The 22,540-nt window shown below is 48.3% G+C and overlaps 1 protein-coding gene across 6 annotated transcripts in view; it reads left to right on the forward strand.

Annotated features, from left to right (window-relative positions):
• The window catches only part of SPIDR (scaffold protein involved in DNA repair), a 736,772-nt gene that overhangs the window by 194,982 nt on the left and 519,250 nt on the right, over positions 1-22,540 (forward strand). For all 6 annotated transcript variants that reach the window (XM_029591243.1, XM_029591246.1, XM_029591241.1 and 3 more), the window contains exon 6: positions 15,915-16,177. In XM_029591243.1, coding sequence (XP_029447103.1) covers positions 15,915-16,177 — 263 coding nt within the window. The remainder of the gene's footprint in view (positions 1-15,914; positions 16,178-22,540) is intronic.

Here is a 22,540-nt window from a genome sequence, read left to right on the forward strand (position 1 = left end):
GTTTTCCATGGTGAAGACTGAGTTGAGAATAACTTCTTGCTGTGGGAATATGGTATTGTCATCATGAGTAAGTGGTGGGGGATTATCTAGTCTGTGAGTTGTCACTCATCCAAAGGATCTCTGTCTTATCTAAGGTGAATTGAAATCAGTCAGCAGTCATCCAGGACACTGCCATTTGGAAGCATAAGCTGAGGGGTGTTAGAACATAAGAACATGCCATACTGGGTCAGACCAAGGGTCCATCAAGCCCAGCATCCTGTTTCCAACAGTGGCCAATCCAGGCCATAAGAACCTGGCAAGTACCCAAAAACTAAGTCTATTCCATGTAACCATTGCTAATGGCAGTGGCTATTCTCTAAGGGGTAGATTTTCAAACAAGGCGCGTTGACGTACCTTTGTTGGCGCTCCAGGCGCAAACAAGAGTACGTGGGATTTCAGTAGATACGCGCGTAGCCACTAAAATCCTGGATCGGCGCGCGCAAGGCTATCAATTACGTATAGCCGGCGCGCGCCAAGCTGCGCAGCCTACCCCCGTTCCCTCCAAGGCCGCTCCGAAATCGGAGCGGCCTCAGAGGGAATCCTCTAACGCCCACCCCCCCGGCCCTGTCTAAACCCCCCCTTACCTTTGTCGGGGGATTTACGCCTCCTGGAGGGAGACGCAAATCCCCGCACGCCAGCGGGCCGCTAGCGTGCCGGGACGCGACCTGGGGGCGGGTACGGAGGGCGCGGCCATGCCCCCGGACCGCCCCGGGCCGTAACCACGCCCCCAGACCCGCCCCCAGAACGCTGCCGACATGCCCCCTAAACGCCTCGACGACCGGGCCCGCCCCCCCGACACGCCCCCGACGCCCCCCTCGGAGAACCCCGGGACTTACGTGTTGTACTAACCATGAGTCTTGTACTGGGAGGAGTATCTGTATATTGTCGGTGAGATGTAGATTTTTAAGTCTGAGGCTCTTGGTGATGGGAGATAACAGAGGGTCTTGAAGCACACTCCAAAGTAAGGGTTGGGGTTTGGAGGTTATCATATCCTAGGTTATTTTCTGGTCAAGGAAGACAGTGCTCCCTTTTCCCATTTGTGTTAATCTAATTAGCCAACTTTGCTTATCAACCAGATCAAATGTGGAAAAGAGAATAAAGTTATCAAGAGACCAGATCTTCCTTGTTTCATCATTAGTTGCATATCATTGATGAGATAGATGACTGTTTCTATACTGTAGCCAGTGTAGAAGCAGGTATGGGTTTGGTCTAGTTTGTCTCTTCGAGAGTCTTTTGTTATGGTTTCGAGGTGTTTGAGTGGATTCTTGGGTACTGTGGGAGATGACCACACCCACGGGGAGGAGCCCCGTGGGGAGCCACAGTACTGGGCTAGACTCAGGACGCACAAACACAGCTGATGTATACCACCAGAGATGGCAGTAGTGAGTTGATCCAGAGGTAGCAGTCCAGGGACCCTCGGCAGAGGGAACTCGTTTCACCAAGATGGTATAGGGATATCCAGGTGTAGGTTTCCCAGCACGGCAGAACTGTAGATGAGACAGACTGAGAATTAGATTACTCACTAGATGGTAGCTGTAAGGTAGATGATTCCACCAGGCAGAAGTCGATGGTAACAGGCACCGAAGCAGGGAGAGCAGGCCCTCGAGGAACGAGTACCAGATCCCAGTAAGGCACCTGAAAGAAAGCAGAGGGCGCCCGAGGAGCAGGTACACAGGTTTGAGTATACCCCAAAAGGCAGAGAGGGCTTCCAGCGGCAGCAAGAAAGCGGCAGAGTAGCTTAGACCGGACGAGTCCAATCCTTGCTAACTCAACGAGCTAGCAAACAAGTGTGGGCTAAATACCCGGATGGCGTGATGTCACGCGAGGGGGATGCCCCTGAGGTTCCCGCCATGACGTGGATAAAGATGTGGGTGGTGTGCGCACCCTAGGAGGGCCTTAGGAGAAACATGGCGTGAGGCTTTGCCATAGCCGTTCCGGGGACATCGGAGAAAGCGGCTTGCAGACGCGGCGGTAGCCATCTTCCCAAGGCTGGAGGGAGAGCAGAGAAAAAGTTGAGGCATAAGGGTCGAAGCCATCTGAGACCGGATGCAGCAATATGAGAGAAGAACATCTGAGGACGGAGGTTGGACCTAATTGAACAGGAAACCAATCAATTGTATGTATCCAAATACACTGAAAAAAGCAAGTGTCAGAACCGTGCACATAAAACAGGCACAAGAGAGCAAATCATTTGGGAGACAAAACTTGCCTTTTTCATTGTATTTGAATTTCTGGTGGATTTTCTATGTGAATGCAATAAAAACAATATTTATTTTATTATTTTTTATATACCGACATTCGATCTGAGATCACATCGGTTTACATTCAGGTACTGTAGGTATTTCTCTATCCCCAGAGGGCTTACAATCTAAGTTCTGAACCTGAGGCAATGGAGGGTAAAGTGACTTGCCCAAGGTCACAAGGAGCGACAGCAGGACTTGAACCCTGGTCTCCTGGTTCCTTTCTACAGCCCACCATAAAGCAAAGGAGCATCAGTAAAAGAGACTAGTATCCTTACAGCTTTGTACACTAAGCTGAATACTAATCCAGAGCTATAATTTGCTATACAACTTACTTGGATTCTACTGTGAAAATAATACCCCAGAGCAGTGCCATCAAAATTAAACACAATTGTGCTTTTTTTCATTATAAGCCAAACACATTATTGCAATCCCATAACTGCTATTATATGACAAGTCAGTAACCAATAAATGAGGCGACAGAGACTAGGCACACTGAGCAGTCCAGCATGCCCTATAATACATATCCATGTGGGGTCCCTCTCCCGTGTCTCTTTCCATGGAGCTGTAAGCCTTGTGGTGTGAGTGAGCTCACTTTGGCTGTATTTTGGTCTTGTGGAAAACTTTTCCTTCTTGCTTTTTTGCGTTTTTTCCATGTTATTCCATAGCTGGGTCCCACTTGGTGCATGCTCATAATGCTCCTATTCAGGGTTTTCGGCGATTCTGTTAAGTTTCCTTTTATAGTCCATATCCTGTGGTGGCGGTGCATTGGTGCCCACTGGCCATTGACAACCCGCCGCCATTGTTTTCAGTTCGTGCCCCTTTTGCTTTGTCTGACATGGCCATGTCTGGTTTTCAGCGATGTACCCAGTGCCTGAGGACCATGTCCATCCCTGATACGCATGAGATACGTGTCCTCTGCCTGGGGGCATCACATGATGTCCAGGATTGCCGTTTGTGTGCCCAGATAACCCCGAAGGAAAGTCTGCTTCAACTCTGAGAAGATGGAGCAACTCCTTGGGTCAAAGAAGTTCGAGCCATCGGTATCGAAGGACCAAGGAGCCACACCGATGGAAACCGAGCCATCGACATCGGTGGATAGTGGCGCTGGAGACTAACCACCTACGATATTCTCCAGGCCGAGGATGTCTGGTTCCTTGTATTGGCCTTGGCTCTGGGGAAGGATCAGGCTGAGCATTGAGGGAAACAAACGAAACATCTGCTCCGGTCCCCATCAAGGCATGTTGCCGGGCATGGGGATGCACCGGCTCATGCCACGATGCCCCCAAAGCAACCCTGCAGCGAGGAGTACCAGTCCTCCATCAGTGCTGGGGTTCTGCGACTGTCTCTACAGGTCCTGATGCCAGTCACCGATCTACCTCGTTGGTCAGAAAAGGATCTGGCCTCCCCTCCTTTTTCCCAGTTGGTGTTTGCATCGGCAACGTTTGAAGAGGAGCTGAAGCGCCAAGTCAGCTAATAGTGAAGAGGGCGCTGCAGGGATTTGGTCCTGTAGCATCGACAGCACCGGATCCAGTTCTCTCGTACCGCTTCTGGAGAAGCTCAGTGTGCTCAGTGTTACTGATCTAGCTGGCGTCAGTTCCTGGGGCAATGAGGCCTCCTCCTACCAATATGGTGGTTGTCGCCAGCTTCACTGAGGCCGGCAAAGTCGCTGAGGCCTGCCCCCCCATCCAGTTTTACAGGTGACTGCGCCTCTGTACAAAGGCCGAGCACTTAGGGACCAATCCCTTGTTTACAGTGAGGATGAGGAACCCTATGACCCCTGGGGGGATGATACTTCGGAATCCTCCAAGGGCTACAAGGGTCTCCCATCAGAACCTTCTCCTCCAGAGGAGCGACGGAAGTCTCCACCTGAGGACTTGACCTTCGCAGGGTTTGTGAGGGTGATGGCGGAAGCCATCCCATTTCAGTTATTAACAGAGGACAGGCACAAAATGCTTGATATCCTCCAGTTTGTGGAGCCTCCTAAGGAGATTGTGGCGGTCCTGGTACACAAAATCTTTAAGGAGCTGCTGCCGAGGATATGGGAACACTCCCTCACAGTACCTCTCGTTAATAAGAAGGCAGATGGGGGTCTACCTAGTCCAGAAGGCTGACCCACTAGTCTGTGATTGAATCTGCCCTGAAGAGGGCCAAGTGCTCTTGGACTCATTCCATGACACCCCTGGGGAAGGACCAAAGAGTGATTGATGTTCTTGGGAGGAAGGTTTTTCAAGGTGTCATGCTTATTACCCGCATTGCAACCTACCAGCTCTACATGAGCCAGTACTTGTAGGACATCTGGAAGCAGGTTCAGGAGGTAGCCGAGCAACTGTCTCAACAGCAGCAGGACACACTAATATCGCTGGTGCATAAGGGCCTGGAATGCAGAAAACATGAGGTCCAAGTGATCTATGATGTTTACGAGACAGCATTGAGAGTCTGTGCAGTGGGAATCGGCACTCGCAGAATGGCAAGGCTGCGGGCCTCGGATCTCTGACCAGAGGAACAGGAATGACTCCCTGACATGCTATGTACTAGGGAAAATCTCTTTGGAGATAGGGTGAGGGACACTCTGGCCCAAATTCGGGACTACCATGAAAACCTCCAGCAACTCTCTGCCAGCACTCCAGATCCTTCCTCCTTTTCTAGGAGGCCGGCGAGACAGGGACCAAGGAAATCTTTCACCAAAGGAGGGTACTATCCTATGCCCTCTTACTCCCATCCACACCATAATGGCTCCCATGGCCGTTCCAGGCAGCAGAGAACTCCCAAGCCTCCCAAGCTCCAGCTGGCTCCTCAGTCAACTCCACGGGTTTTGACTGGGTTATAGGTGTGTAGTCCAGTCGCCCATACCTGGGACGTTGGACCCTCCGGTCGGGGGCAGGCTGTGGTTCTTTGCGAACCAGTGGCCCAGTATAACATTGGACCAGTGGGTTTTTTCCATGAAGGGTACCAATTGAATCAATTTGGTGTCCTGCCAAATTGCTGTCCATGCCGGTTTTGGGGCCAGTAGCGCATCAGGAAGTACTATATTTAATGCTGTTACCTATCTTAATCTTTCTGCCCTTATGTTAACTCTTCTGGTTCTATGTACCTCTTCGTTTTGTTAAACCGTTCTGTGTAAACCGATATGATGTGAAAATGAATACCGATATATAAAAACTTGAAATAAATAAAATAAAATACTACTAGTGGAGCTCTCCTTCCTCTTACCGGCCAGGGCGGTTGAGCCCTGGTGAGGATTCTATTTTTTTTTTTTTTTAATTTAAACATTTTTATTGACAGGACATGCAGACATCCAACAACAAAGCCAGGTCTAAAACATGTACACAAACTGCATGCTCCGTCAAAACATTTTGTATACACTACAATCCCCTGAACAAAATCCCATACAACTCACCCCCCCCCCCCCCCACCCCTGCTGACAGGCAGAACATATACAGAAAAGCATATCAATAGTAAAAAAAAAACGATGGAAAGCGCGTCTGAAGTGTAAGAGCAAAATCCAATATGATCAAAACTAGATAGTCATTGGTGAGAGTCTAGCCAAATCTGATAAGGAGACCAGAGTTTAGAGAAGGCCGGTAAACGGTCCCAATGTATGGCCGTTAGCCGTGCCATTTGATACATGTGATGCACTCTGTTCTGTAACATGGCCAGGTTGGGCGGTTTAGTGTCTTTCCAATGTTGTGCCAATTCCAGTCTTGCCGCAATAAAAATTTGTTGAAGAAAACGTTGTGTGTCTTTATTATAAGTATCCAAAGGCAAAGTCAGCAAGACATGCCATGTTTCTGCTTTGACATCCAGATGAAGAATAGTAGAGGCCCATGCAAGAACTGATGACCAGTAAGTTTGTACCTTCGGGCATTGCCACCACATGTGATAGTATGTACCCACTGCTCCGCATTCCCGCCAGCATTTGTCCGAAGAGGTCGGCATGAACCTGTGAATCTGATGTGGAGAATAATGCCACCTGTACAATAGTTTGTAACAGTTCTCTTGGATGTTAGCTGAAATCGAGCATTTGAATGCTGAGAGAAAAATCAGATCCCAGGCCTGGTCGGAAAATTGGTGGGCAAAATCCTGCATCCATAGATGTAGCTGTCGGAAGAGAACTGGTTTTTTGTTAGTGAGCAAAACATATATCTTAGATATAATTCCTTTAACATATTGAGCATTAAGACAGATAGTTTCAAATAACGTTGTAGTTAAGCGAAGAGCTCCACGGCGGAGCTGGCGCTTAAGAGCATGGTACACACTAGCATACAGTAAAAAGTCAACCTGCTCTAAATGGTATTGGGTCCCCAAATCCGCACTAGATAGTATGGTGGCTGCCCTAACGACATCTTTGATACGCACAATACCTGCGTGTTGCCATTGTGAGACCAGGCCACCCCCAACCGTGGGCGAGAGAAGAGCATTGCTAAAAATATGAGTCAACAGTGTATATTGCTCAGAGCCTATTAATAATAGTCTCCAGCGGCGCCACACCTGCATAGTGGTCTCCAAGGCAAAAGGGACATAGGTGACCCCCGTCCAGGTGCTCCTGGCCTGCCAGGGGAGAGCAGAAAGGGGGAGATGGCCAAGACAGGATTGTTCAAATAAGGCCCATTGCGGTGGCGCAACGGACTTATGCATGATTACTAGAGCTCGGAGTTGGGCGGCCCCATAATATTTTTCGAGATTCGGCACTCCGAGTCCCCCCTGCACCTTATGTAGGTACAGTGTCGACCTGCCTACCCTGGGCGGCCGTCGCCTCCAAATGAACCCAAAAATGAGTTTCTGCCAGTTGTTTATAAGCGCCGAAGGGAGAAAAATGGGGATGGTCGTAAAAAAATATAATAACCTTGGTAGGACGTTCATCTTCTCCCACTCTGTCACCTCCTCACTAACCTCAAGCTTACCCATTTCCTATACGCGGATGACATTCAAATTATAATCCCTATAACAGACACCTTACACAAGACCATGGCCTACTGGAATAAATGCCTCTCAACCATCAACGAGCTTCTAACCAGCCTCAACCTGGTTCTAAACACCAATAAAACGGAGATCCTTATAATAGCACCGGAAAAATCTACCCTGACTACCTCCAGCAACTCTCCAAACACCTCAGGATACTCCACCTCACCGCAAGTCAGAGATCTGGGTGTAATTCTAGACGACAGATTCAGCCTCAATAAATTCATTAACAACACCACCAAAGAATGCTTCTTTAAATTACAAGTTTTAAAGAAAATAAAGCCACTTCTACGCTACAGAGATTTCCGCACAGTGCTCCAGGCCATCATTCTCCCGAAACTGGATTATTGCAATTCACTTCTGCTGGGACTCCCCGCATGCTCTACCAAACCTCTCCAAATGGTCCTAAATGCCACAGCAAGAATTCTCACCAACGCTAAAAAAAAAGACCACATCACCCCAATCCTCCAGCACCTCCACTGGCTCCCCATTAAATACAGGATACAGTTCAAAAGCAGCATGATGATTCATAAGGCCCTACATAACATATCCCCACTCAACTTAACCTTCAAGCTACAAATTCATACTTCGGATAAGCCGACTAGAAGAGCATACCAAAACAGATTGATTACCCAGCCTGCAAAATCCTCCCTGAGAAAACGCGCTCTATCAACTGCGGGCCCATCTCTCTGGAATTCTCTACCACCAGACCTCCGCCTTGAGCCGTGCCATATTACCTTTAAGGCAAAACTCAAGACTTGGCTCTTCCTGCAAGCATTCCCTGAGAGCTAAGAACTAGAAGATTTAACAACCCTGTCCTTTGGTTTTAATGTACGGTTTTCTGCCTTATTTAATCAAGACTATCTATTGCCTATTTATTTACTTAAAGTGAGCTTAGTTTTGTTTTTTTCCTATTTATTTAGATCAACTGTTCTTACTTGTTCCAAGATTTGTTCCATGTAAACTGCCCCCCGGCAGTAGTTCTTCTGTTAATTGTGAACCGGAGTGATATGTATTGTATACAGGAACTCCCTGTATATAAAAACTATAAATAAATAAATAAATAAATAAATCTTAACGATGGCGATACGACCTAACCAGGAGAAGGTTCCCCTTTGCCAACCCTCCATGTCTTTCTGTAGAGACTGAATTAGGGGGATATAGTTAAGGGCTAACAATTGACTGGCCCTAGGCCCGATATGGACTCCTAAGTATTTCAATGCCATTGCCGTCCACTTAAACTGGAAATGTTTCGCTATTTCAACTGCCTCAACCTCAGGTAAATTAATATTGAGTATCTCAGATTTATCTTAGTTCACTCGCAGACCCGACACCTCACTAAAAGATATCAGCTCTGACATCACCCCCTCCAAGGAGGACATCGGCTCTGTTAACGTGAACATCACATCGTCGGCAAATAAGGAAATCTTGAAGTGGTGGCGACCATGAACTACCCCTTTAACCCCTATAGCATGTCGGATCCGCGATGCGAACGGCTCTAAAAAAAAGGGCAAATAATAGGGGAGATAGTGGACACCCTTGACGCGTTCCCCTCCCTATTGCAAATGCCTCTCCATAACTGCCGTTGATCTTTACCCTAGCAAAAGGTTGGTCATACAGGTTCTCAATCCATTCGACAAAGTAAGCCCCGAACCCTATCTTTTTAAGTGTGGCAAACAAAAATGGCCAATGAACTAGATCAAACGCCTTTTTGGCATCTAGTGATAAAAGGACGGACGGTATACCCTGTTGCTGGACAAATTCTACTAAATCCACAATCCGACGTACGTTGGAGGCCGCGAGGCGTCCTGGGACAAATCCAACTTGGTCGGGATGAACCAGTTCGGGCAAGAGAAGGTTCAACCTAGCGGCCAGGATCCTAGCCAAAATTTTTAAATCCAAGTTAATTAAGGAGATCGGCCTATAGGAGCCGCACATTTCCGGATCGCGACCCGGCTTCGCAAGCACCGTTATCCCAGCCGTATTAGCCTGCTTGTCTAACCGATCCCCGTCCCTTAGGGAGTTAAACATGTCAACCAGGGGCTCCGCCAAGGTCTCCTGGAAGGTTGTATAGTAAGCTGCTGAGAAACCGTCCAACCCCGGGGCCTTCCCTTTTTTCAACAATTTAATAGCGGCCAGTACCTCTGATAAGGCAATAGGTTTGTCCAACATACAAACCTGTGCTGGGGAAAGCTTGTGCAAGACAACCGTGTCTAAATAGGCTTGGATACTGGACGTCCCCACCGCCCTCCCTGGAGAATACAAAGTAGCATAAAAGTCTGTGAAGGCGTTGCGAATGTCCGCTGACGCCGTGACAAGCTGCCCTTTGGGGGTTTTCACTTTAGCTATTAGTGTTTGTGCTCTTGCTGCCTTCAGTTTGCGTGCTAAATAACGCCCGGCTTTGTTACTGCCTTCGTAATACTGTTGCTTAAGGAGATTTAGAGAGTGACTAATAGCTGCGTCATCAATGGCCCTCAAGGCATCCCTTCTTTAAGCAATTTGCCATAAACTGTCGAAGAGAGGGAGGACTGATGCTGTCGCGTCAGCATCTCCAGTTCCGCTGTGAGTAGCCGTCGGGATTTCTCCCTTTCCCTATTGCAATGAGCTGCCCTGGCGATAAGAAGACCCCTCACCACTGCCTTGGAACATTCCCAGACCGTGGTAACAGCCTGATCCCCAACCAGGTTAGAAGCAAAATATGCTTTAATCTGTGCAGTTAGATCATTCACGAACGCCTTATCGGTCAAGAGACTTTCATTAAGTCTCCAGGCCCTATACCCTGTATCTGAGTCCTGAAATTGGATCTCCAGCCAAATAGGGGCATGGTCCGACCATGTAATACTGTCAATTCCGACACAGCCGACCGCGTTTTGTAGGGTAACATGCAGAAACAAATAGTCTATACGGGTATATGTATTGTGAGGCTTGGAGAAAAAAGTATAGGAGCGTGATCTGGGATGGCGCTGGCGCCATATATCAGTGAGACTCCAATGCTCCAAAAACGTGGCCCACTCCTGTCTCATGCCTTTTGGAGCCACACTACCATGTGATGAGTCTAACTGTGGGTCCCTTATAGCATTGAAATCGCCCCCCATGATCAAGTCCCCCAGTAGATGGCGTTGTAGAACGTTATTAATGGTTCTTAAAAAACCCCCCTGGTCTATATTTGGGAAATATACATTGAGAAAAGTAAAAACCTTAGTGCCAATCCGTACATGGAGTAGTAAGTAACGCCCATTCTCATCACTCAACTTAAACAGTACCTCATGTATCAGGGAATTTGCTAAAAGGATACCCACCCCCGCATATCGGGAGCCCTTCGTGCTCGCTGCCCACTGAGCGCTCTGAAACTGAGGGTTCAGCAACAAATGCTCATGTTTCTTCCTCACATGGGTCTCCTGCACGAAGGCGATCAGTGCCTTCTGCGTTTGTAATTCCTTTTTAAGCATAAGTCGCTTCTGGGGCGAATTCAAGCCTTTAACATTTAAAGAAATTGTGTTCCCATTGTAAAATAAGGGGACATAGCTCCCACTGCCTAATGGGGCGAAGTACTGCCCTCCCTTTGAGATGAATGTTAGGTACAGAGTGTTACGCTTGGGCTCTGGTCAGGAGTCGTGAACACCACCCAGCAGGGTGGCTCCAGGTGGAGAGAGACAGGAATGGCTAGAAACAGTGTCTGGTTCCAGGCTGGGTCAGGGCAGGCAGCAAGTAGCAGTGTCTGGGTCCAGGCTGGGTCAGGGCAGGCGGCAAGTAGCAATGTCTGGGTCCAGGCTGGGTCAGGGCAGGCGGCAAGTAGCAGCGTCTGGGTTCAGGCTGGGTCAGGGCAAGGCAGGTCAGAAGGCCCGTAGGCCACACACACACAGAAGGCCCGTAGGCCACACACAGTAAGCAGGGCAAGGCAGGTCAGAAGGCCCGTAGGCCACACACACACACAGAAGGCCCGTAGGCCACACACAGTAAGCAGGGCAAGGCAGGTCAGAAGGCCCGTAGGCCACACACACACAGAAGGCCCGTAGGCCACACACACACAGAAGGCCCGTAGGCCACACACCGTAAGCAGGGCAAGGCAGGTCAGAAGGCCCGTAGGCCACACACACACAGAAGGCCCGTAGGCCACACACCGTAAGCAGGGCAAGGCAGAGAAGGCCCGTAGGCCACACACACACACCGAAGGCCCGTAGGCCACACACCGTAAGCAGGGCAAGGCAGGTCAGAAGGCCCGTAGGCCACACACACACAGAAGGCCCGTAGGCCACACACCGTAAGCAGGGCAAGGCAGAGAAGGCCCGTAGGCCGCGCAAGGCAAGGAATAAGGCCCGAAGGCCGCGCAAGGCAAGGCAAGGAATAAGGCCCGAAGGCAAGGCAAGGAATAAGGCCCGAAGGCCGCACAAGGGAAGGTCCAGGGACCAAATGCACAGCAAGCAAGGAAGGCTAGAGCAGGGAGCCCAGGCGAGCTCGATGCCGAAGCACTGAGGGAACTGTCAGGCAGGGTTATAAGGGTCAGCCCAGAACATAGAGAGGAGAAGGGAGATGGACTGGGCTGTCAGGAGATCCAGCTCTAGAGGGACCCCTGGTGGTGAGGCGGTTGCACAGCAGCCATAGCCGTAACACAGAGGCCCTCTCAACAACAAAAAAAAAAGAACTCCACTTCCCCGCTTTCCACCTTAGTATATTCATATCTCTGACTGTCAGTTTGCAGAATTGAAAGCCAATCCCTACCTTGATAGTGGGATTAGCCATCCGGGGTGCACTCCTCCCACGTGGACAAGGTTAGACATTCCCCCCCCCCCCCCCCCAGGCCATAACATATTTAGAAAAAATTATGCATATGGTAAGTAGGTTTACCGTCATAACACTCAGAAAAATTAACTAATACTGGTAAACTTGGAAACGCATTAAACATTAAGAACAACCATCCAGGATTTGTAACCAAAAGCGCACTGTCCACCCTGTGGCAGCCACCAAAGCTTCCCATTAGTGGTGCACGTAGGTCCTTAGCTCTGGAACTCCTCACGCCGAGAGATTAATCCATAGATTTGCAGCGGGATTCACAGTCTCACCCCTGGACGCCGGTAGGCTGTATGGAAACATCAGACTGCCTCTTCAAACGTTTGCCTCCTTTCGCTGCGCGCTGCCATCTTGGATATGTGTCCATTTTTGATGTTGTGGCCGCCATTTTAGGGGCCTGGAAGGAGGCTGGTAACTGAGCCTGCCGAAAAGCCTCCACAGCTTCTTCTAGCGTTTGAATCTTGTACGTAACCCCCTTAATCTGAAACTGAAGGCCAAAAGGGAATGTCCACCGGTACCTGATGGAGCATTCTCGTAGATTGGCAGTCACTTCCCGGAGAGCGAACCGTTTTGAAAGTGTAGAGGGTGCTAAGTCCTGATAAACCGCCACTTTATTGTTTTGCCAGATGATCTCCTTCATCTTCCGAGATGACTCCAGTACCCGCTCTTTTTGTTTAAAGTTGTGGAAGCAGATAACAATGTCCCGGGCTCCTGTGTCTCTCCGCGGCCCTAATACTCGGTGCGCTCTATCCAGTGTGATGTCAGCCTCCGTGACCACCCCAAGATTCTGATCAGAGTTGTTCTGATTTAATAAAAAGGCGCAAATTTGCTTCGCTGTCACCGCTGCATCAGAAAAGGCTTCAGTGTCAGGGACCCCTCTAATGCATAAGTTACTCCTTCTGTTCCTATTTTCCAAATCCTCGACTTTATCAGAGAGAGCCAAGACTTCTTTGCGAAGGGTGCCTTGTTGAGAGTGTAAGTGATTGAGAGAGTCCCCGTGCTGCTCTACACGTATGTCTAGCTCATCGACCCTGTGGCCTAGCGCGCCAAAATCCTCCCGGAGCTCGGACATGGCCGCCATAAGGTCAGCTTTCTGCTGTCGCAGCTCCGCTCTCAGTTCGATGAACCAACCCCTTAATTCATCCCTCGTAGGGAAATTAAATCTAGTCTCTTCTCCTACCGAACTTGCGGCAGGGAGCTCCGTCGAGCTGTCCTCCGGGGGGGTTACGGGTTCCGACGCAGCGGCGGCCATTTCCAACTCCTGCGCCTCAGGTGACTTGCTAAAAGCAAATTGTTTTAAATCCGTTGTCCGGCGCTTGGATGCCATAAATGTTGCTGGGTCTTACTGCTCCTCACTGATACTGCAAATTGTGCGAAGATTTGGGTGGAATATACTGAATTGGACGGCGTTTAGGCCTGCGGGGAGCGGAGCTCTGTCCTCAGACGTCCACTCTCATCGGCTCCCTAGAGCGCCCCTTAGGATTCTATTTTAAGTACTTCCTGATTCCAAAGAGAACAGGAGGACTCTGTCCCATCCTAGACCAGAGGGGCTTGAACAAGTTTCTAAAAAATGAAAAGTTCAAGATGGTTTCTCTGGGTACCTTGATTCCCCTTTTACAAAAAGGGGACTGGCTGTGCTTCCTCAATCCAAAGGTTGCATACCCTCACATCGAGATCTTCCCTAGTCACCGGAAGTATCTCTGATTTATGGTGGGAAAACAGCACTTCCAGTACCGGGTGTTGCTGTTCAGGCTAGCATCAGCCCCACAGGTCTTCACAAAATGCCTGGCCGTGGTGGTGGTGCACCTCCAAAGGCTGGGGGTGCATGTTTTCCCTTATCTGGACAATATGCTGATCAAGACTACATCTCAGGCAGGGGCCACCAGGTTCAATCACTTGACCATCCGGGTTTTGGAGTCATTTGGGTAGTTGAGAAAGAATCCTATGTCCCATCTCAGTCCTTCACTTCACTTCACTTGGACTTCATAGGAGCCCTGCTAGACCAGGCTCAGGCCAAGGCCTTCCTGCCTCACCAGAAGGCCGTCAACTTGAAGACCACCACGGCAGAGATTCAACAGAGCCATCAGGTGTCAGCTTGGCACATATTGAGGCTGTTGGGCCATATGGCCGCATATGTCCATGTCACTCCCTTGACACGTTTACACATGTGCAGAGCCCAATGGACCCTGAGGTCATAGTGGCGCCAGGTCGCTCAGAGCCTCCAGGATTGCATCTGAAACACCCCATCTCTCCAGGACTCATTGTCCTGGTGGTAGGTACTTTCAAAACTGGAATAGTGGATCTCTTCGAAGTCTCCGTACCAAACTTGTCCTAATCAGGGATGCGTCCACTCTGGGGTGGGGAGCTCATGTAGATGGGCTTTGCACCCAGGGTCTCTGGTATACTCTGGAATGCTCTTGTCAAATCAACTTCCTGGAGCTTCGGGCAATCAGGTACGTTTTATGGGCTTTCAGAGATTGACTGTCCAACAAAGTTGTCCTGATCCAAACCGACATCAACAAGCAAGGCGGCACGGGATCGTACCTCCTATGTTAGGAAGCAGTCCAGATCTGGTCGTGGGCCCTGTCCCATGGGATAGTTCTCAGGGTCATGTCCCTGGATGGGATGGAGAACGTGGTGGTGGACAGGCTGAGTTGAGCCTTCAGACCCCATGAGCGGTCCCTGGACCATGGAGTAGCGAATCAGATATGCCACCTCTGGGGGAGCCCAGATGTAGATCTGTTTACATCCCCTTACAACAGGAAGGTGCCTCATTTGGGGTTGGAGGTTGATAATGATGAATTTTTATATGGCATTGCTGACTTCTATAGAAATATTCCCTCGATTAGGTTACGGGAGCAGTATCTATGGTTGATACATAAGTTAATTATTTCCCCTCACAGGGCATATCAAATGAAACTTATCTCTTCTCCGAAGTGTCTGAAATGTTTTATGGCTACTGCAACCTTAAGCCATGGGCTCTGGGAGTGCCCCCTGATTCATAGTTTTTGGGAATCTGTGATGAAGTACCTGTTGGAAACAGGATGGTGAGCTTGTTGGACCCTTGGTCTGACCAGTATGGCAATTTCTTGTGTTCTTATGATTTGCTGGGTACTTCGATCCCTGTGAATGCCTCTTTATGTATCCTGGGAATATTTTCTGATGAAGTAGCCTGTAGTAACTTTGATTGTAAGCTCCTGACTAAAGGGACTTGCATTGCTCGGGAATCTATCTTACATAAATGGATCCAGAGTTTGATTTTTGGTTCACAGAAACTTTGGAACTTTTGAATTTAGAATTCTGGACCTGGGCTGCGGTTTTGAGAGGAAAGAGATCTGCTTTTCCCAGGATACGGGACACATTTATGAAGCAACTACCGGTTTCTTAACAGGGGAGATATGTTCATGCCCCTTCCTCAGATACCTCTGTGATATCTATAAGCTAATAATTTAGTCATCCTATTTAGGGTTGATGTTCCTGCCTCTACTTTCTGAAGCACATGGGGTAAGGGGAGTAGAGGGTGGAGGGAATTTAGTATGTTGGGGTGATGTAAATTGTCAGTTTTTGCCTGTTTTTGTTATCTTTATACATTGAAATTTAATAGACATTTATATAAAAAAATTATAAAATGTATACCCTTCTAAACTTCACCTGAAGAGCAAAATGTTATAATAGCTCCTTGTTGGTGAATAATAATAATGTTCTGTGTTGAGCTTATTGACACTTATAGTTCATATTCTGACCTATGTCACCAAAAAAAACATGAACCAGTCTTCAATGTAATTTGAGTGTGTGTGAGGGGGTGTCTATATGTGTGCGCACACACACATTTATATATACGCACATATATATATATATATATATATTCATTTTAATATTTTCCAGGCAATGGCAACAAATATTTCTGAATATTCATCTGACAATGATAGAGTAGACAACGAGGACTATGAAGATGCTGAAGCAGCTGCTCAAGGAAAAATGCAGAAACCAGCATTAACTGGCAGAGAGGCGTTAAGACAGAGCTCAAAGAGGCTGGCAAGCGACTGGCTAAGGTCAGCAGAAGTCCTTTTACAGACGCCTCAGAAACAGGCCAATAAGACGTCCAAAACGCCAGAAGATTCCGCAAAAAAGAGGAAGAAGTTTCTGAGGTTAGCTGAAGCCAAAATTATTTCTAAACTGTTGACACAATTGCATCATTCAGAGCCAATGTTAGAAACACTGAGGCCAGGGCAGAAACTAAGAGGTCCATATTCAGAATCAGTCCGGTTAGCAAACTTAGCCAGATAAACTTATCCGACTAATTTTGAAGGTATATTCAATAGTGAAACCACACTATTGAATATAACTGGCTATCTTAAAGTTAGCCAGCTAACTATAGCTGCCTAACTTTAGGACAGTTCTGTGACCCCATCTGACTTAGCCGGCTACGTCATCCTGCTAACTATTGCAGTTAGCTGGCTAACTCAGCTCCTCCCAGTTACACCCCTGGACCGCCTCTAATCGAGCCGGCTAAATTCTAGCCAATTATCTTATTAACCAGTTAGAATTTAGCCAGGTAAGTGCTAAATGCTTTTGAATATGGACCTCCATGTGGGCCAGCGGACCTAACCAGTTCCAAGCATCTTGAAACTCTGCCTCAGTGACATTACTGAGCTTTCTGTGACCCTGGGGTTCCAAGCTATTGCCCTGCTTACCCTTCCCCCACATCAAACTGGCCTTGGCAGCATTTGAAACATCTTTGGACACCTGACTGTGTTAATAAGGTTTTGTATATGTGTGTATTGAAAAAAAATTGTGTTTATAGAATTTTTTCTCTCATGTGAAGTAAAACCTGGTTTGTTGCTATTCTCAATCCTCTGAGCATTTAAAGGTGAATTATAAGAGTTATATGCGTAAAAATGCACATGCGCGTGCAGTAGCACATGTGCTATTTTATAAACCTCAAACATACATGCGCAAGTAATGGTGCACAAATAAATTTGCTCATGTAAAAAGAGGGCCGGGTGTTCTGGGGCGGGGCCAGCATTTACACGTATAAAGTGCTATTTTAAAATCTGCGAATAGGATGTGTTAGCTGTGCATATATGCACCTGCTAATTATCAGGTGTAAGAATATAATTCTTTATAGGCAAATACTGACTGGGTAAGGGATCTGGGTAAACTGGGGGGAGTGCAGGCTGATAACCTAGAGATAGAATGGGCAAACTGGTGGATTTATTGGATTAACTGTTAATTTCCTTCATGTGCGCATGTTTAAAAGTAGATAATTTACTCTCATAAAAGCAGACAAGCGCTAAGGGAAATATACAAGTTACATTTTCTCATGAAAATGATTACAATTAGGAGCACAAATATGTGCCCATAGCAGATGTCCGCCACTTATTTAGATAAGTTTTAAAAAGCGCTACTTAGCTGGATAAATAAGATAGAAGAATAAGTCTTCAAATACTAGTTATTTGTCTCTTACTTATCTGCCTATGTAATGCTTTTATTTTACTTATCCGGCTTTCTTATTTAGCCAGGTAAGCTCTGTTTAGCCAGATAAATCACCACAGTGCTACTTAGCCAGATATTTGTCACCTCTTAGCCAGATGAGTCAAAACTTATGTGGCTATGTTTAAAATACATGCCACATATGTTCTGATATGCAAATGTGTTGGGTAGATTTATGTATATTTTATATAGGTTGCTCGCATTTGCATGCATGCATCCACATAGTTGCATATATGGGCGCGCTCGCACATGTTTTAAAGTTATCCTCTTAGGGGTCGATTTTAAATATTATGCGCGTGGGGTACATTTGTGCGCACTACCCGGTGCGCACAAATGTACACCCGATGGCTTACCCCGTTGGCTTACCCTGAAGTCGGAGCCGCCTTGGAGGGAATTTTTTTTCGGCCCATCCCCCCTACCTTTGTTTCAAAAGTTCCGCCTGCCCGAGGCAGCGCGCCGCCGAGCCTATGCAAAATAGACTCCATGCATGCAGGGGTAGGTTTTCGGGGGTTATGTGCATAGCCCTTTGAAAATCTACCCCTTAATGAAGATGTAATTCTTAGAAGACCTTGAGTATATCCAGTCTTCCTAAAGCTGTTCTGAGGACCCCACATACTGTTTAATGGCTTGGTACATCACCCTATATGTTAGGTAACTGATTTTCAGACCCTTGGATTTTAGAGTAGAGTATGCCTGTTCCCCATTTTGTTTTATCTATATTTACAATCTCTGTTAACTGATTTTGAAATTTGGTTTGTAATTTTTAGCATATGCTATCGTGCAAATTTATCCAACAGTAGAGGAACCCCGTCATTTTTTTTAAACAAGTTTAATGAAGGTCTAAAACTGATTTTGGATTGATTGATCTACTGAAACTGAATATCTTAAAAACAGAAATGTAATGAGTTAAGAAACCAGTTGAAATCCTTCATCTCTTTTGTGCATTATAATAGATTCTCTGAGGACAAGCAGAATGGTAGTCCTCACACATGGGTGACATAATCAGATGGAGCTCCAACACAGAAAACGTATGTCAAATTTACTAGAACTTTGACTTGGCATGCTGACCATGCCCAATACCACGCATCCACGCAGTCAGTCTCCAATCTTGTTTTACGTGGAGCTGAAGCATCGTGGTATATGAGCTCTAATCTTGACCTTTTTAGCTGTTTTTGGAAAAGTTTCTCTTATTGCTCCTTTTGCATTTTTTTTTACGCCGGGTCCCTCTCAATCCATCCTTGAATAGCATTCTTAGTCAGGGTTTTTGTTTATCAGTAAGTTTCCTTTTGCGGTCAATTTGCCCGCGGTGGTGATGACTCTGTTCCTGCCGGCCATTGGCGGTGCTGCCGCTATCGATTTTTATTTTGCATCTCTTTTATTTCGTCCCATCATGGCCTTGTCTGGTTTTCAGTAATGCTCTTGGTGCCTGAGAACCGTCACGGGCCCCTATGAGAAATATGTGTTCTCTGCCTGGGGGCAGCACATGGCATCCACGATTGCCACTTATGCACACAAATGACCCTGAAGGGATGTTGTCTTCGGCTTGACAAGATGGAACAGCTTTAGGATCAAGAAAGACCAAGCCATCGGCATCGATGGACCTCAGAGCCACCTCGATGGACACTGCGCTAGCGACATCGGTGGGACCGTCTGTTCCGTCGGTGTTGTCAGCAGATGGGGTGCTGGAGACCGAAATCCTTTGATCTCTTCTAGGCTGAGGACATCTAGTTTCTTTTCATCAGCCTTGGCACCGGGGGAGGTCTGGGCTGAGCATTGAGGTAAGCCGAAGTATCATCGGTCTCTTTCAATGCATAGTGCTGCCCACAGGGATGCACCAGAACATACTGTCATGCCCCTGAAGCAACCAGTCATGATTCCAGTCACTGATCTGCCTCGTGGATCAGAAGAGGATCTAGCCACCCCTCCTTCCTCCCAATCTGTGTTGGCATCTGCAATGTTCAAGGAAGAGCTGGATCAGCGAGTCCAGCTAATGGTGGAACGGGCAATGCAGGGCATTGGTCCTGTGGCACTGATGGTATCGAAGCCGGTACCCTTTGTCTTGGAACCGCTTCTGGAGAAGCTCAATGCACTCATCGGTACATTAGCAATCTAGCTGGTGTGTCTGTTTCTGGAATGGTGTCTGTGCCTGCTAGTGTGCTGGAGCCTCTCTCTACTGATACGGTGGTCATTGCCAGTTCCTCAGAAGAGGAAGCTCCACCCAGGCCGGCAGAGATGCCAAGGTGTAAAGCCCCCCTTCCAGTTTTGCTGGTGCCTACACCTCTGGACAAAGGCTGAGTGCATAGGGCCCCATTCTGTGTTGCTTACAATGAGGATGATGGTCCCTGTAACCCCGGAGAGGATGACACTACGGAGTCGTCCTCCGAGGGCTCTGAGGGTCTCCCATCAGAATTTCTCCTCTAGAAGAGCAAAGGAAGTTTCTGCCTGAGGACTTAATCTTCATAGAGTTTGTGAGGGTGATGCGGAAGCCATCCCATTTCAGTTACTGGCAGAGGAGGATGCCAGGCACAAAATGCTTGAGATCCTCCAGTTCGTGGAGCCTCCTAAGGAGATCGAGGTGGACCCGGTACACAGTATCCTTAAGGAGTGGCTGAGGATATGGGAACACCCCCTCACAGTGCCTCTCATTAATAAGAAGGCAGATGTGGTCTTCCTCGTCCAGTAGGCTGCTGGACTCGATATGTGTCAGCTGCCCCACCAGTTGGTGGTGGTTGAATCTGCTCTTTAGAGAGTTAGGCCTTCTCGGCCCCATTCCTCATTGCCCCCCGAGGAAAGACCACAGAACAATGGACACTATTGGGAGGAAAGTGTTTTAGGGGGCCATGCTCATTGCCCGCATAGCTTCCTATCAGCTCTACGTGACCCAGTACTAGCAGAACATCTGGAAGCAGGTGCAGGAGGTGCTCAACTGGCGCATAAGGGCCTGGAGTGCGGAAAACATGAGGTTCGAGCGACCTACAATGTTTTCGAGATGACATCATGGTCTCTGAAGTAGGACCCGGCACCCACAGAATGGCATAGCTTCAGATCTCTGACTGGAGGTACAAGAACGACGCGCTGATGTGCCATGTACTGGGGAGAATCTCTTCGGACATAGGGTGAGGGACACGGTGGCCCAGCTCCGGGCCCACCCTGAAACCCTCCAACAAGTGGCCACCAGAACTCTGGACCCATCTTCCTCCTCTAAGAGTTTGGTGAGATCGGGGCACACTAAATCATTTATTCACCACAGGAAGTACTATCCTCTGCCCCTTCACTCCCGTCAACAGCATCATGGTTCCCATGGCCATCCCAGGCAGCAGAGAGCCCCAAGCCCCAGCCAGTGCCTTAGTCAACTCCAGGATGGGGACTTGACTAGGTCGTAGGGAGAGTAGGCCAGTCGCCCGTACTTAGGAGGTTGGACCCTCCAGTCGGGGGCAGGCTGCAGTTCTTCACGAACCAGTGGCCCCATATAACATCAGACCAGTGGCCTCTTTCCATTGTCCGTCAAGGGTACCAATTGAACCTATTGATGTCCTGCCAAATTGCCCTCCAAGCCCGTTTTGGTGGCTGGTAGAGCATCAGGAATTACTGCTAACAAAGCTCTCCTCCCTCTTAATGGCCAGAGCGGTTGAGCCTGTCCCACCAGGTCAGAGAGGGTGGGGATTTTACTCCAGATATTTCCTGATTCCTAAGAAAACAGGAGGACTCTGTCCCATCCTAGACCTAAGGGCCTTGAACACATTTCTCAAAAACTTTGATTCCCCCTTTTGTAAAAAAAAAAAAAAAAAAAGGGGACTGGCTATGCTCCCTTGATCTAAAGGACGCATACATGCACATCGAGATCTTCCCCTGTCACAGGAAGTATCTCCGATTTGTGTTGGGAAAACAACACTTCCAGTACCGGGTATTGCTGTTCGGGCTAGCGCCAGCTCCTCAAGGCTTTACAAAATGCCTGGCTGGGATGGTGATGCACATCTGCGGGGTGGGGGGTGGGGGGGGGGGGGTGGTGGGTGTGTGTATGTTTTCCGTTATGTGGACGATTGACTGGTCAAGAGCACATCTCAGACCGGGGCCGTCAAGACCAAAAACTTGACCATCAGGGTATTGGAGTCTCTTGGGTTCATCATTAACCAGCCAAAGTCTCATCTTGGCCTGTCACCTCAATCTTGGACTTCATAAGAGCCCTGCTAGACATGGCTCAGGCTAAAGCCTTCTTGCCTTGTCAAAGGGCTGCCACGTTGAAAACCTCACAGCAGAGATTAGCAGAACCAGCAGGTGTCAGCCTGGCACATGTTGAGGCTTTTGGGTCATGTGGCTGTCACTCCCTTGGCATGATTACACTTTGGCAGAGCCCAGTGGACCCTGAAGTCTCAGTGGTGCCAGGCCCCGTAGAACCTCCAGGATTGCATCCGAGTCACCCTGCCTCTCTGGTACTCATTCTGGCGGTGGGTACTTTCAAATCTGGAACAGAGGATATCTTTTCAAAGACCCCCTACCCAAATTCTTAGCCATGGGTGCATCCACCCTGGGGTGACAAGACCATGTAGATGGACTCAGCACTCAGGGTCTCTTGTCTGCTCAGGAAATCTGCTGTCAAATCAACCTCCTGGAGCTTCGGGCAATCAGGTACACACTATGGGCTTTCAGATGTCGGCTCGCCAACAAAGTTTTCCTGATCCAAACTGACAACCAGGAAGCGATGTGGTATGTCAACAAGCAGGGAGGTATGGGATAGCATCTCCTGTGTCAGGAAGCGATCCAGATCTGGTCATGGGCCCTGTCCTACAGGATGGTGCTCAGGGCTATGTACCTGAACTGGGATGGAGATTGTGGTAGCAGACAGACTGAGTCTTGCCTTCAGATCCCATGAGTGGTCCCTGGATCAAGGGGTGGCGAATCAAATATTCTGCCTCTGGGGGCGTCTGGACATAGAGCTTTTTGCATCCCCTTGCAACAGGAAGGTGCCTCGGTTCTGCTTCCTGTACAGGTCAGATGGCAAACCAGCCTCAGATGCACTT

Source organism: Rhinatrema bivittatum, chromosome 2, assembly GCF_901001135.1.
Source record: "Rhinatrema bivittatum chromosome 2, aRhiBiv1.1, whole genome shotgun sequence".
Classification (NCBI taxonomy): domain Eukaryota; kingdom Metazoa; phylum Chordata; class Amphibia; order Gymnophiona; family Rhinatrematidae; genus Rhinatrema; species Rhinatrema bivittatum.